Source organism: Arvicanthis niloticus, chromosome 21 (assembly GCF_011762505.2).
Source record: "Arvicanthis niloticus isolate mArvNil1 chromosome 21, mArvNil1.pat.X, whole genome shotgun sequence".
In the NCBI taxonomy this organism is placed as follows: Eukaryota; Metazoa; Chordata; class Mammalia; order Rodentia; family Muridae; genus Arvicanthis; species Arvicanthis niloticus.
The window spans coordinates 5,162,555-5,178,292 of record NC_047678.1 but is presented as its reverse complement, the minus strand read 5'-3'; the positions used below and the strand labels follow the sequence as shown (position 1 = coordinate 5,178,292).

The window sequence follows — 15,738 nt, the reverse complement described above, 5'->3', positions numbered from 1 at the left end:
TACATTATATGCTTGGTACAAATTTGTCTAACAATCACACAGGTTGTTCATGACTTGTAGTTCTAAAAATGCTAACATTCTGGTGGGAGCTATAAACCAGTGCCATAGCTCAAGAAAGCAATCTGTCTCTGTCTTAAAGCTAATGCGTGCTTTCTGTACAACCAGCAATACCGCTTAGGGTGTGGCTCCACTGTGGTGTAAGAAGTCTCTTACTTACACCAGAAGTGAAAGGAAAGAATACAGCAATATTTAACTGGCAGCAATTGGAGAAAAAAAATGTTATCTATTCACATAGTGGAATAATGCTTAATGATGAATGTTCCTACTGCAAGAAGCAAAAATAAAACTGTATCTGGTTTAACTCTGTTTATTTTTCTTTAAGAATACATACATGGAGACAAAACGCTTAAGGGCAGGAAGGCTTCGATCCACACAAATACAGGGCGAGGCTTTCTCTATTCAATAGGGAGAAAGAGAAGGTCAGGAAAGGGCACATGGGGTGCCTCGGGAGAAAGGCAGTAAGGCAGGCAGGAGGCATACAGGGTTGTTATTATTACTCTTTATACTTCAGTAGATATGTATGTATATATGCATATAGTCCATTGCATGATCTAAAAGGTCAGGATGGTCTTAGGAAGAAAAAAAACACCATTAACCTTTCTGACAATGAGCTATGCCAATGCTGACAACTTACCTGGCCTGCCACTAACTGTGGCTGTACCCTCTGCTCATTTGCTGGCCTCATCCTACTGTGCTGCTCAGACAGGACCCATCACATTGTGAGGACTTAATTCATGCTGGCAGGAAAGACAGTCATGCTAACCTGGCCTGTATGTCTAGAACTAGGAAGCCCTCCCCTTGGAATCTGGGTCGCAAACAGGCAGGGCTCTCTGCTGATTTGGTTTCATGAGCAGACATGTTTCTGTCAGCTTGTTGCTTTTGACCCCTTCCTCCACCCTTCATCTGTCCTGGAGTTTAAGTTCTGCAACTGTTTCTTGGTGAGTTCAGCCTTAGCCTCTGGCTTCAGAAATGTTTTCTTCTGCTAAGGAAACTCAAGTAAGAGAAGTTGTGGCCTCTGGTGGTTTCTGTAACCAGTGTAGATGTGCCTGGGAGAGCACATGGTACACCTAGGACAGCTAGCTGCTGAGTAACCCCACCTTAGTCCTGGGTGGCCAGAGAGGGCTCTGTTCTCCTCCCAGTGTGCCCAGGCAAAACATTCTCTCCAGTGAGACACTGCAGGAACTCTGTGCCTGTAACTGTTTAACCCTTTTATGGATGGGAAAAGAAACACAGCTTCCCCGTGCAACAGGAAGGATCCAGCTAACTCCAGAATAAAAGTTGGAAAAGTAGAGAAAATGGGAACAAAGAACTCCAGTTTTATAATGCACGTTTTCTGGAATTTATTCACCTTTAATGCAGAATAAAAAATATGAGATTTCACCAATGCCTTGAGAGACAAACACAAACAAACTGAGGTAAAAAACAAAACAAACAAACAAACAAAAAACAATTACACAGACTGAAGTAGACCCAGACACTTGGGGACAAGACTATATAAAAGGTATTTCTAGAAAAAAAAAAACCCCACAATAAAATCAAACAAACCAAACAAAACATAAAAAGCCTTTGGTACCTTTCAATAACAAAAGAAAAACATATTCAGATGGTTAAATTCACACAATATGAAAATGTAAATATTGGGTTAACTTTATAAAGCAGGTAAAGAAAGCCTAAAATATATTCGCATCTAAGGGCAAAATATTTCCTTTTTCTCTTCGATTTTAACAACCCCCCAGAATTAGGCAAAGTAGTTCCTGAACTAAATTGTCTTCTGGTCTGCAGATACCTAGCAGTATGGTATTTCACGCTCAGCTAATGTTCAAAAGGCACCGTCTAGTCAGCAGCAGCACACTCCCTTTGTCCACAAACCGACAGGAAGTCAACACTACGTCTTGAGAGCCACTGGCATTACAGCCATGCCTGCACTTCTTCCCCAGGCTTTGAAGATGGTGGTGACCCAGTCTAAAGGCAAGCTAATTAAAGGGAATCAGAAGAACTATTTCAGCAAGTAAGTGATCCTAGCACTTGGGAGGCAGAAGCAGAAGTGAGGTCCAGGTCTCTAGAGCAAGACTGTCTCAAACAACAACAAACAGAAAGAGGGAAAGAAAGAAGGAAAGCAGAGAAGTGAGTCAGACAGGCAGACTGGAAATCATTCGAGATCCAGCATGGTCTGCACACACTGTTGTCTGGGAACTGCGGTTGACTCCACACTGGCCTTCTGGACACTAAAACAAGCCACTGCCTCTAATCTCATTTTTCTTGGCTGACTCCCCAGTGCTCCCAGAAGAATCATGGCAGGGAAACGATATGCAACTGTGATAGCATATCTAATTCTAAGAAGACCATCTATTCAGTGTCTTTAACACAGTCATAGTAGGTATGGTATGGACAATTAAAAAGTTGTATGACACATCGTGGTAGCTTTCTCTGTCTCCTCAACATTGTAAGGTTATTGCTCCTACAATCTAAAACATGCTTAGACTTCACTTTGCTGAACTGGTTCTTGGCACTCACTGGCAAGAGTAGATAGACTCCATATAAGTAAGTAGATCAATGTAACCTGGGTTGATTTTTACAAACAATTTTAAAAAAAAATTACTCTATTTTAAATAGAAATGTATCATGTCAGAAGACTCACAAATTCAAGCACAATATCCAGTTGGAGGGGGAAAAATAAAACACAAAACATGAAACTCTGGCAACTCCCTGGGATTTATCAAATGGAATTTTACTTGGATCTTGTTTAATACCAACGAGCCACTAACAACCATAACCTGACAAGCTTTCCTTGGAGAGAAAATTGGGCATCAATCATTTGGTCCATTCATAAAGAAAGCTGTCCACCTTTCTCCTTGTTGCAATAGGACTCCAACAAGATCTCAGCCTCAGCACTTAAAAAATACTGCAGACCAGCCCTGGTTTAGCAAATCTTGGTATGGGGGTAACAGAAAGAGCTGCTTTTTTGATCTTTCAATTTCTCAAATATTTCCTTCTCAGAATCAGAGCAGAAGGCCCAGCACCATGCTGCTAGGGCTAGGTGGAGATTCCAGTCAGCCTTTTATCCTGTTCAAGGTGATCCCTATGTGTGAAATTAACTCTAAATATGCCAGGATAAAGGGAAGCAATCTCTGCTCCGGTGAGATCAAACTTCAGTGTCCACCAGTGTTCAACCAGGAGGAGCAGGGACTTTGCCTATTCTGGACAGTGCTCTAGACAGCCCCTCCTGTCTGTGCTGCTCTGAAATCTCACTGTGCTCCTACATCAAGCAAGAATGTGTGTCTGTGTTATTCTGAAAAGCCTAAGCCTGTGAACTGGTCTGAAGTATGAACTAGGAGAGTAGAGACAAAGGCAGGTGAGATGGGAAGTCACAGTAGACAGCAATCCGGCCGGGTCTCTTCCTTTCCAGTGTCCTGGAGCTGAGCGCGGAATCTGTGTGTTAGGCAAATGTCCTGCCACTGAGTCCTAGTCCCGGCAGGACTGGCGTCAATGGTTCACAAAATATATCTAACCAAGCACTTCTTTTCTCCAAAAATATAATACCTTCACAAAATAGAACAAGCAGCTGTTACTTTGGGGAGCTGCGTTTAAAAATATATGTGCATGTGTGTGTAAGCAAACTACAAGAGCTGAAAACGCCTTTGCATACTGACAGAGCAGACTCTATTAACTTACTATATGTAAGCGGTGCACTTCTTAAAATATCTCTTTCAAGTAGTCTTATGCATATAGTGAAACTTCCCCCTTACAAGAGATAAAGAAGGAGACACTTGCCAAAACAGCAATTCTTTTCTGCCCTGTAACTTGGCTGTGAGCATTTGATATTGCAATGGTGGTCTTGGAAGCACTTGGAGAAGCCTGGAGAATTTACAGGGGTGAGGGTTTCCATCGTAGAACAGAGTTGACGCATCTAACTTTTCCAGCAGGCATTATTACAAAGTACCAAAGTAGTGACATTCGTGACTCTACAAGAACCCTCAGAGTCCTCTGTCAGCCAGTATTGCTTTCTTCTTTCAGATTCAATGACATTACCATCCTGGCAAAAATGGTTTCAAGGAAGGGATGCAGGCAGCTTACAGAGGAATGGGTTTCTGCAAGACCGGTTTCTAATAAAACATAGGGCAGGTCCAATGTTTTCTCCCTGACAGTGCTGCCCAATTATCTGTCAGTCATTAAGGAAGCTGACCTATCAACGGGGAGAGTACTTTCAGGTGAGCGAGGCAACGGCAGACAAATCAGAAAATGAAGAGAATCCACCACCATAGTCCTGATTGGCTCAGAGCAATCATGCAGTCCCCATTATTCCCATGTCCTCCAAAGACACCTTCTCCAGGCCGGGCGAAGTTACTGGTTATGTGTGTGGCTTTGTCACAGTGATGCATCAGGTAAGCAGGTGTGTGCTGAGTACCAGGGGATGCTCCAGAATGCAACTCCATCACCTTCTACTCTTTAAGGTTCAGCCTATTAAACAGAAGAGGAGAAAGGCATGGTTATTACACTGCACTGGCAAGAACATTTGCCTTTGGCAGTGGTTTTTTGGTTTTTGTTTTTTAAATGTCAGGAACAGATATGAGAGAGGTTATAATGAGTTATATGTTACTCCTATGTTACTGATAGGAGTGAGTCTAGCTTTTAAGCCAGAGCCTCAATTTTAGTCATACCCACACAACCTGCAAACAGGCAAAGAAAAGCTCCATTTTTCAGTAGCCACTAAGTCTCCTTCTTTGAACACAGCTGTGCTTTTTACTTGACAGTTGCTGGTGAATGGACCCCTTCCTCAGTCAGGGAATATGCTGGAGGTCAGCCACGGCTGAGTCCTGTCACTCCATGCTCCCGTCCTGTTATATCCACCTCTCTCCGTTTTGACAGAAGTGGAAAACCTTAACTTTACATGTTAGCAATCCATTTACCTTTTACTTTAAAAAGTCCAATGCAAGACAAACAGTATGTCCTGGGCCAGTATGGCTGTTAGGCCACTAGTGAGAGATCTCTTTCCTTTTCTCACTGTCTACTTTGGAGCATAGCCCAGTCAGAGTCAACACACTCTCCTACCACCCAGTGGGGCATTACAGATGTTAAAGGTGAGCTTCTGTGTTTGCTGGCTAGCTTCCTTTTATGTGTATATGGTACAGGTGGCAGAGAGAGGACAAGGGTCACTTTTGCTTTATCACATCTGTAACTACATTGTCCAAGTCTTAAACGACACACTTTATAATGAATTATAACCAATGTAAAAATAAGCAACTAAAAGTGGGAGACAGATGCTTACTAGCTGTCACATTTCCATTTATCTCTGCTCTGTCCCAACGGCTCCTGCCCAGGAACTCTGTTCCCAGGCTTAAGGGACCAACTTCAAATGGACTAAGACCAGATATCACACCGATCGCCCCATGAGAATGGACCCTGCATAGACTGTAACTGTTTTACAAATGCTAAGGAGAATAAATTGTGTGATTTTGTTACTGTTGTTTTGAGCCAGGGTTTCAAGCAGCCCAGTCTGGCCAAGGCCTTGCTATAGAACTGAGGAAGACCTGACATTTCTGCCTCCCACTCTCCATCTCCACAGTGTTAGGAGTTATAGGTATGTCACACTGTGCTCAGCTTGGTGGTCGGGTCTGAACACCAGGGACTTCATGTATGGTAAAAAAGCACTGCAGTGACTGACCTCACTGTCTGCACTGTCTGCAGCAGTGACTGACCTCACTGTCTGCAGCAGTGACTGACCTCACTGTCTGCAGCAGTGACTGACCTCACTGTCTGCAGCAGTGACTGACCTCACTGTCTGCACTGTCTGCAGCAGTGACTGACCTCACCGTCTGCAGCAGCGACTGACCTCACTGTCTGCAGCAGTGACTGACCTCACCGTCTGCAGCAGTGACTGACCTCACCGTCTGCAGCAGTGACTGACCTCACCGTCTGCAGCAGCAACTGACCTCACCGTCTGCAGCTGTGACTGACCTCACCGTCTGCAGCTGCGACTGACCTCACCGTCTGCAGCTGTGACTGACCTCACTGTCTGCAGCTGTGACTGACCTCACTGTCTGCAGCAGCGACTGACCTCACTGTCTGCACTGTCTGCAGCAGCGACTGACCTCACTGTCTGCACTGTCTGCAGCAGCGACTGACCTCACTGTCTGCAGCAGGGACTGACTTCACCGTCTGCAGCAGTGCTTCTCACCCTTCCAAATACTCCGCCCCTGGAGTAGTACCTCATATTGTGGTGACCTCCAACTATAAGACTATTTTTGCTGCTACTTCATAGCTGCTATGCAACCCCTGTAAAAGGGTCATTTGACCCTCCCAAAGGGATCATGACCAACAGATTGAGAACCACTGGTATAATGTCTGAAAATACCAGCCTGCTGAATCTAAAGAATCTGTGCCTTTGGAGGAAATACGAACAGAGATGGTGTGCACACAATATTTTCTATGATGTTTTGACTCAGCCTGCTGGTCCCTACCTCTGTAAGGTAATCCTTGCCCCAGGCTTTCCTACCACACACACTGCCCTATCCACCAGTTCTCTGAAGGTAAATCTGGACTGTTTAACATCTTTGGGTGAAATATTTTATACAAATACTAATTTTCCTAACAAATATTCAAATATCTCACTTGTATAAAAATAGTTTGAAGAACCTGTAAATACTTTCTGTGTGGGTATGTCTCTGCTAAAAAACGTGTGCATAGGAACCACCCACAAACCATCTGCGGGCTTGAGATGTAAAACAAAGCGTGTTTTCACGGTGGAGGCTCTGCTGCAGGTGCTGCTGCTGCTGCTGCAGGGCTTCTATTACTGAAAGATTCTGCCTCCTCCCACAGGGGCTTCAGGTGGTACCTATCCCAGGCAGCCTCAACGGACCTGCTACTTAGACAAGTTTCCAGAATCACTGCAGGGTCAGCTGAATTAAAATAGACACTTTAGAACTCAGCCCCAATTTGAGCTATAGCCTAGCCTCAATTACTATGTATATGAGGATTCTAAGGCACCCTGGAAAAGAGTCAACGTGGTTGGCTCTGGGTAGTGATTTTGATACACTATTTTACACATATTTACAAAAAAATAAGCCTTACTTTTCTAGTCACAAAACCAGTCTTTTTAAATGAAATAACCACACTATTAACTTACTTGGTAAGGATCTTTTTATTTTTAAAGTAAATCTTTTGTTTTATATGGCTGTAAAAATATCCATTATTCCTAAGTCTTTATAAAAGACAAGACTCAGGTTCTTCACATTTCCCAAAAGATATGACTTGATAAAGAGGCTTTAAAAATACTCAGATTGGATTAGAAACTGTGACATCTCTTTCAGGTCTGATTCCAGAGATGCCTCTCAAATGTGGCTGTTTCTGCCATTGCATAAAGCTGCCACCCCTTGGCATCTGTGGGTGACCCATCCCAAGTCCTCATCAGGACCCCAGGATTCTCTAGTTTCTCCAGCACTGTCCCCCCACCCCCCATGGTTCGAAGCATCCCCAGGTGACTGAGATGACATCTATGCAAACAGGTATTATGCTGTATCACTTAAGAAAAATAAGGACAGGAAAGCCCAGTGCTTGGCAAAGGCAAGGGGGATCTCTGTGAATTCAAGGCTAGCCCAATAGACATAATAAGTTCTAAGACAGTCAGACATAGAAAGGCACTATCTCAAAAGAATGCCTTTAATCCCAGCATTCAGAAGACAGAGGCTGGTGGATCTCTGTGAGTTCCAGGTTCTCTTGGTCTGAGAGTGCTAGACAGCCAGAACTACACAGAGAAGCCCTGTCTCAAAAAACAACAAAACAAACAGAAATAAGGAGGAGAAAGCTGTACATGTTCGGTACAGACGTGATTTTCCCCCCATATATTTTCACTATTTTGCAAATATTATCTGTGATCAAACAAATCATAAATGTAAGAGGTACAGACACAGGGGTGAAACATAATGCAAATTTATAATTTAAATAAAACCTAGCTACCTATTTTGCTACTTTAAATTAAAAAAAACAGTGCTATAAATTAAAAGTAAATTAACATTTTGATTTAAAGAAGTTAAAAATTTTGTAACATAGCAGCCTATATATACCCGAGAATGAAAATTCAGCAGGGTAGATATATACACACCTCTCACCCATTCAACCTCAGTCCCTAAGGTCTGCTCCAGCAAGATAAACTCTGAAGCAAGAGTACAGTGGGCTTACCTACCATGCGTGCTGAAGCCCAGGATAGAGGGTTAGCCTACCTTGAATACACAAGGATAACCTACCGTGGACGCCGGCCGTGGCTTCAAGCCTAGGAATGAAAAGACTGTGTTGCTTTCCTTTGATTCAAAAAAACCGTCATAGTCCTAGAAAAAGAGGAAAGTAAAATAAAGCCAGTGAGCAATGGCAAGCAGTTACTTTTACAGTTGATGCTGTCAAAAACTCCTCCGTGGAAGAAAACAATGTACCGCTGCTCTGTCAAGGCCAAGGAAGACCTGCATGCACCACTGGATTCACTGTGCTACAGTTGAAAGGGCCCCTTGTAACAAGTCTTTTCTTTTTTTAAACCCAGAATTAGGACAGGATTTGGCCACAGAAATAAAGGAGCAAACACCCCCTTTTCCTTGTGTGTCAAACTAGAATGTATCTGCATGGACTCACCCTGACCTTAGATTATACCCTAGGCACTAATAATAAGGAAAGCCACATCCCAGTGCCATGCTTGATACTTTACTGAGACTTTAAAAAAAAAAAAAAATCACTGGTCATCAGAAAGGTCACAAGGGTCTGCAGGAGTCCATCTTAGTGGAAGGCTTCTGCTCTGCCTTTGCAGTTTCCTGTGGCAGGCTCTGAGAAAAGAAACACAGTGGCCAAGCGGGACAGCTACAGAGTGGGAAGCTGACGCCTGTTTGCAGCACCGCCCTTGACCTTCATGCTCTTTGTATTCTGTACCTCATCAGCCCAGGAGGAAACTGGCCATGGCCCCATGCATCCTGGTCACCGGGCATGAGCTGAGCCAATGTTATTATGGGGCTTTTAAGAAGATACAAAATCTAAATGAGTCCACAACTTGTAGAAGTTTTGTCCTCAGAAAGCCTCATTTGATGAAAAATGTTTGGATTATCATCTTTGGTTCTGTGGACAGCCCCTACCAGTGAGTCTCATAGCCTCAGATGTAGCTCCGATGACCTGCAGTCATCTTGGCCCCAGAGTTTACAGTGGCTACTCCTTCTGTTGCTTATGCACCAATCTAGAGTCACATATCTGAAGAGAATGGCTCAGTATGCTAAGCAGAAGTCTCCTGGATTAATAGTTTGTCATGCGAATGGCTGATATAAGGACATTGGGGGAAGGGCAGCATGGGAAGGCAGGGAGTTGACAGGCTGCCTATCAGCAGTTATGCTGGGTTTTATACAGTTTTCTCCTTAAATACAAAGGAAGCTGTGTAACAGTTTTGAACAAGGGAATAAAATGATGTTACTTCTACAACAACACTCAACAGGCATTGGAGAATGTCTCAGAAAAGGGGAGAGCTGAGAAAACTAGAGAGAAAGTTAAGGGGGCACTTGGTAATATAGATCAGCAGTGGTGTCAGCCAGGATCTCAGTGGAGGTAATGGACAGGGCTGCAGGCAGGAACCGAGGGCTGGTTTTGGATTCGACATGGAGATGATAGGAAGTAAGGAATACAGTGGTTCTTGGCTTTGCCATGATGGGGAAACTGGAGTAGAGCTGAGCACACCGAGACATACAAGACAACTGGCTGAAGCGGATCTTGACGAGGGGCTGAAGGCTGCTAGTGGCACCAGAACATTACACATTTTATTTAAAAGCTGCCAACCTTTTGTTAGATGTCTTTTTGCTAGGCCTTTTACTGAAATGTGAACACTGCTTCACTGATTCAGGCTCCACAGCCCTGTTCAGTGTGCGTCCCTTCTGAGGACCCACTGACAACATCCTGCAGGATAAAGCCCCTAGTCAGTCTGTCACTGAAGAAAATTCAATGATCTGACCCTTTCTCTATGTTCTGCCTCTGCTCTTTCATTCTTTTCTGAGGGCATCTCCTCTACTGGAATTCACTTCCGGCTCTGAGCTCTGCTACGTTCCAGATCCGTGGAAGCATCAAGCTGTTCAGCGTGAGGAAATATCAGTCCCCAGTCTTCAGTCTCAGAGCACAGCACCTCTCTAATGAGCACTGAGCACTGCACGTCTTACACAAGTGAGCACTGCAGGCCCGTTCTCTTCCCTCCACTACTCGGCACATCCCTTAAGCCTCCTCAGTTTTCTGATTTGCCTTCAGCAGCCTAACCCCAGATGGACATCAACCACAGTGCCTCATTATCAGCCCTTGCCTTGTAGAGTGAAAAATTATAAAGATATATATTTTCTTTACCCTAGACCTAGACCTGAGCAAAAGAATGTAAGTTCCAGAAAGCGGGACTGGATGTAAGATTTTCACTGCCCCGGGACACATTCCGGGTGGAGGACATTATCCCTGAATCAGAGGACACTTGCTGGATTACATTCCTCAAGCCTCAGGCAGTAGGCCAACCTGTGGGTGGGAAAAGCCCAAAGCAGGAAGACACATTCCTGACCATAAAAAAATACAAGCCATCTAGGTGGGTTGTGACTGGAGGAAGTGAGAAATATTTAACCTGAAATAGTTGGTAATGACAGTGTAGGGCACAGTGACATGGTAAGACTACATTTTTGAGAAGAATGAGTGTGCAGAGTGATTTTCACAGGACTCTAATCATTTAGGGTGAGTACCTCTGAAATGTACCACTATTTTTATGTTTTGTATCCTTGACAACCCCTCACCCCCTTCCCACTCCCTTGGTTTGTAGTTTTTCCCTTTAAAACCCTCCTCAGACTGGCTGGCGGGGTCGAACTCTACTCCTGCTCGAGTGTGTAGTTGGACCACTGGCTGCCAGCTTTCTTCCCTAATAAACCTCTGCTGATTGCATCCAGGCATGGTTTCTTGTGATCTTTGGGTGGTCGTGATTTCCTGAGACTTGAGGAAGGGTCTCCCGAGTTTGGGGGTCTTCAGCCTAATCCCAACCAATGTCATATTCTGTCAAGGGACCCTACCACCCATGGTCACATCTCTTCTCGAGTACTTGTGGTGCTCATACAGCATACCTGAGAAACTTAGCCTGGTCTTGAAGGCCGTGCATACCCTGACTCTGCCTAAGCCTTCAGCTGGCAGACCGGTAATCACAGATTCATTTCTAAGAGGCTCAGTCATGGACAATGTTGGGGATAATGCAATCTGTCAGGTCACAAACTTGATTGGCCCTTTAACGCCTCTACAGCTTTCTTCCCTACACTGCATGCTACTGAAGTCCACTGGACTTACAGATTCCTAGGAAATAAAGGAGCAGGCACTGGAGCTGCTGGAGGCTGTCTGAAGCCGTGTCCAGGGGTAAGGCTCTGCCTGGGCGTGCTGTGGTTCAGATGTCTACTGCAATAGTTGGCCACTTCTTCTTTCTGCTTTTAAGAGAGGTCGGTGGCAACATGGAAACATTACATAAAAGAGTAAAAGAATGGCAAGGGGATTTAATGTTTATACTTCAAGTTGTAATCTTTATAAACCTCAAAATGATCATAATTCCCCAAACCACAAATTTAAATATAAAACAAACTTACATGCAATTTTCAAAAACAGCTAAAAATATTTAGAGGTATGAAAAACATGCAACAGTATCAATAACCCATTTATCCACAATGAAATGAAGCTGTCCTTACAAGTGTTAGTCACCAACAAAGGTATTTGCAAATGTCACATACTTAGAAATCTCAGGATAATATTTCTAACTTATAAAAAGAAAAAATCTCCTAAACTATATGTCCTTACAAAAGTGATAAGCACTATTTTAATTTAATCAACTTTTAGCTCAATGCCCTGTAGCTGTGGCTTGGGGTTTCTGGCCTGAAAAGTACTAAACTTAGGACTACTAAGTAGATTTTAGAAGTTTTCATTAGGATAACTCACCCCCTAAGAGATGTGACAAATACCCAAGTTAGTCATCAATTAAAAAGCACAATTACAGTCATTTAAAAGCTCTATTTATTACGATTGTATACATGATGTGTGTGTCTGTGGAGGCAGTGTGGCCATGCCAGAGCACCCGAGCAAAGTCAGAGAGAGGACAACTCTTAGGGACAACTTCAGGGACCAAATGCCAGGTGTCAGGCCTGCATGGTCACCAGCCATCCAGACAGCCCAGAAAGTAATTCTTTATGTCAGCATTTGGCTAGTACTGGATACATTTCAGATTACCAGTAAAACCTATGTCAAGTCGGCATATCAACAGTATTTGTTAATTATTGACTAGTACGTCATGTGATGTGTCAGCATTTTGCCTGCTTTTTTTTTTTTTTTTTTAAGACAGCATTTTTCTGTGTAGCCCAGGCTGGCCTCAAACTCAGAAATCTGCCTGCCTCTGCCTCCCAAGTGCTGGGATTAAAGGTGTGTGCCACCACTGCCCGGCCATTTTGCCTGTTCTGAAACAGTATAAAAACATTTGCTTTCCGACATTCAAAGGCTTTTGAGAGTCCTATCAAATCCTAAAGTATGCAAAAATAAATATGTTTTTGGTCATGTTTGGATAAATTATTGAAAATTTAAAAATCAGAATATTTTAATTGTTTAATATTCTTTTCACACTTAAACAATATGATGTGAAATCATTTAAGAGTACCACAGTCAGAATTTTAAAAATAATTTCCTCTTAAAATATAGCTTCTTATTGTATGACCTTAGGCCATGTGCTCTAATGAATAAAACAGTTAATGCTTTCTTATCAAAGGCGTTTCACTTGTCAAATTTTACATATATCTATGTATGTGTTTTTGTGTGTCTGTGTGTGCATGTGTGTGTGTATGTGTTTGTGTCAGAATCCCTCCCAAAGGTGAAAAGTATTATGGTTTACAAATTCACACAAGGCTTCTAAAACAGACCCACTGAATTCCCTACAGTTCAAGGCACCCTTTGAAGCTGCTGTCTGTAAATACTCTGCAGGCCGCACTGCACACTGCAGAATAATCCGCTCTGTGACTTCAGGCTATAAAGATCAGTTAACACTGACTCTGCAAAGGGCACAAATGCAGAAATCATATTCAAAGTGAATGTGCTTGGTTTCAACAGCCGATACGTTTTCATTACCGTTAAGCTAAAGGATGGACGAAAAGTCACCGCTTCTGATGGCAATAGGTAGAGATGGGAGAAGAGGTTGGGCTTCCCAGATCAAGCATAACTGAACACGTCTCACACACCGAGGGGATGTTTCCTAAATGCTTTTAAGAAGAGTAAGTCTAAAGAGCAGTGGAGAAATGTAAAGAAATGCAGGGGTAAAGAAAAAAGACCCGGGTAGCCTACACTCCTGTTTGCGGTCAAGTGAAAACCGATGTTGGAGACATTTATAGGCTCGTGATAAAATCTGCAGCAAGTAGCGTTAATAATAGCCTCCTTCTTCCACAAAGCCCAGCAAAGGACATAGCCCTCCTGCTCTGATTAGACCATTATGGACGATGCAGGCACTGGAGACAAAGATCTTCAAGTTCTTTGCCTTTGCAGTGTTCCCTAAGAGAGTAGTCAGGAAAGCCCACAGTGGCCAGTCTGAGAGGCTGTGTGGTCTCCCCACACTCAGCTAATGGCAAGTGAGAGATAGAGCCATACTTTTTCCACATGCCAAGGGCATAGGCAAACAGGGGGAATGCTGGGAACACAGCACATGGGCAAGGGAACGGAGGCAGCAGTCAGTCTACATAAGTCAAAGGAAAAGCGGGCTTATCCAAACAGAAGAAATTGTTTTAAAACCTGCCCTTTGAAGGCCACTGGAACTGCTGCTGCTTAAGACAGATGGAGGCTCCTGCTTAAACTTTCCTCTCAAGCCTGAGGGGAGCCTCCAAGCAGAATTTCTAGATTTTTGGACTACGGGCTGTTAATGTTATATTCTATTTTTATAAAACTTTGATGTTGAAAAAAAAAAAAGTTGGCAGACCCAAATCTGGTAGGGTGGATAGGTAAGTTACAGCCATCTCAACTCCAGTCAGCACTTCTTATGCTAGACACTAAGAATGTTCAGCTCTGAAATCATGTTAAATATTTCTGACCACACTGGTTCGGGATACAGTGCGGGCATGTGAGTCGCTAACTGTCTTGTCTGGATGCCATCTGACATGAGGAGGGGCCGGGGCAACAGGACAGAGTCGTGCTAAGGAAGGCAACCAGCAGTAAAATTCAATCACCACCTAAAATGTGTAGCAAATACAACTGGACTGGGAGAGAAAACATTGGGGAAAACTAAACCCCAAAGAACAGAGGTATAAGGCAGCCTCCTACAGAAACTGAGCCTCAGAAGCTAACACAGTGCTGGGGGAAAGGGTAGAAAAGACAGACCAAAGCCGCACGAGGTGGACTCGCAAAGGCTGGGGGGCAGCCCGTCTATCCTGGTGCTGCTGGTAAGACTGGGGTTCTCTGAAGAACATACGCTAGGCTCCAGAAGTGGGAAAGGCTAGCTGGTCACTCTGTACACTTAGGACACAGAGAGATGGAAAGCCTTGTCCTGGAAGGGCAACTCTGGCCTTCATGCCTTTGTAACTCTCTCTTTTGTTAGCAGTCCAGAGGGTTTAACCCCTTATACAATCTCCTTTGCTCTCCTACCCAAAGTAAACAGGTCTGTGAAAGTCCCAGGGTTGGGGGGAGAGGGGGAGCCATCACTCTGGCTCCTAAAAGAAAAAGTCAAAGACCAACAGCCAGAGTCAATGCTGGGAATGTACAGGCCACAGAAAAAATCGTTATACTTTGAATCAATATCCTTGGAAACATTTAAGATGCTATATCCATAAGAGAACAAGACATTATTTTTAAAGGAGAGATAAAACAATGCAAAGGGGTTACTAGAAATTAAATCTGATTGCTAAATACAAAATGTAAAAACAGAATGATGTAGAGATGAAAAAAAAATTCCATCCAGCTAGTGACCTAGAAAATAAACTCAAGAATGCTGCTCGAAAGCACGGAACAGCGTCCAGATCAAGAGGTGCAATTAATAGTTTCCCTCCCTCCCTCCCTCCCTCCCTCCCTCCCTCCCTCCCTCCCTCCCTTCCTTCTTTCCTTCTTTCCTTCTCTTTCTCTCTCTTTTTTGGTAAGGCCACTAAACAAATAAAACTAAATCCTGAATGAAGAGAAGAATGAAGAGAGTCAAAGAAATACAAAAACTTCCCTAAAGAAGGGGACTAGTGTTCAGACGGAAAGTCCTACCAATTGCTCAGCATCAAGTTCTCAGGCCGCAGATTCCACAACTGAGGAAACAAACAAGCAGAAAACCTCAAGAGAAAAGCTTACAGAGACAGAACTAAGCCGACCTAAGGAACCTAGCCCAGCAGATGAGAACACCTCAGAGGTCAAGAGAGAAAGAAAACCAACAAAGACACAAACCTGAAAGTTTCCGAGAGAAGTAGACCAACCTGAGAATCTACTGCAGCACATGTGGGTTCTTCTAATTGGAGCAGGAAATACAGAAAATGAAGCTGCCTGTCCTGACAGAATATATAGTTTTAACTCTAGAATTCTGTGGCTAATGTAATTATCCAGTAAAAATGAAAGTTAGGGGAAAAAAGACAATTAGAATGTTTATAAGATCAGTGTATCATACTGTGAGAATATTGTTTTCAGATAGAAGTCTAAGCAATATAAAGAAATAGAAGAAAAAGTACC

At 43.4% G+C, this 15,738-nt stretch overlaps 1 protein-coding gene across 1 annotated transcript in view; it reads right to left on the bottom strand.

Moving 5' to 3' along the window:
* Nucleotides 1-351: 351 nt before the first annotated feature.
* The window catches only part of Sh3bgrl2 (SH3 domain binding glutamate rich protein like 2), a 54,330-nt gene continuing 38,943 nt past the window's right edge, over nucleotides 352-15,738 (bottom strand). Inside the window, exons 6-7 of the mRNA XM_076918067.1 lie at nucleotides 8,301-8,381; nucleotides 352-4,518 (exon numbers count right to left, since the gene is read on the bottom strand). Of these exons, the coding sequence (XP_076774182.1) occupies nucleotides 4,507-4,518; nucleotides 8,301-8,381 (93 nt within the window). The 3' untranslated portion in view covers nucleotides 352-4,506. The remainder of the gene's footprint in view (nucleotides 4,519-8,300; nucleotides 8,382-15,738) is intronic.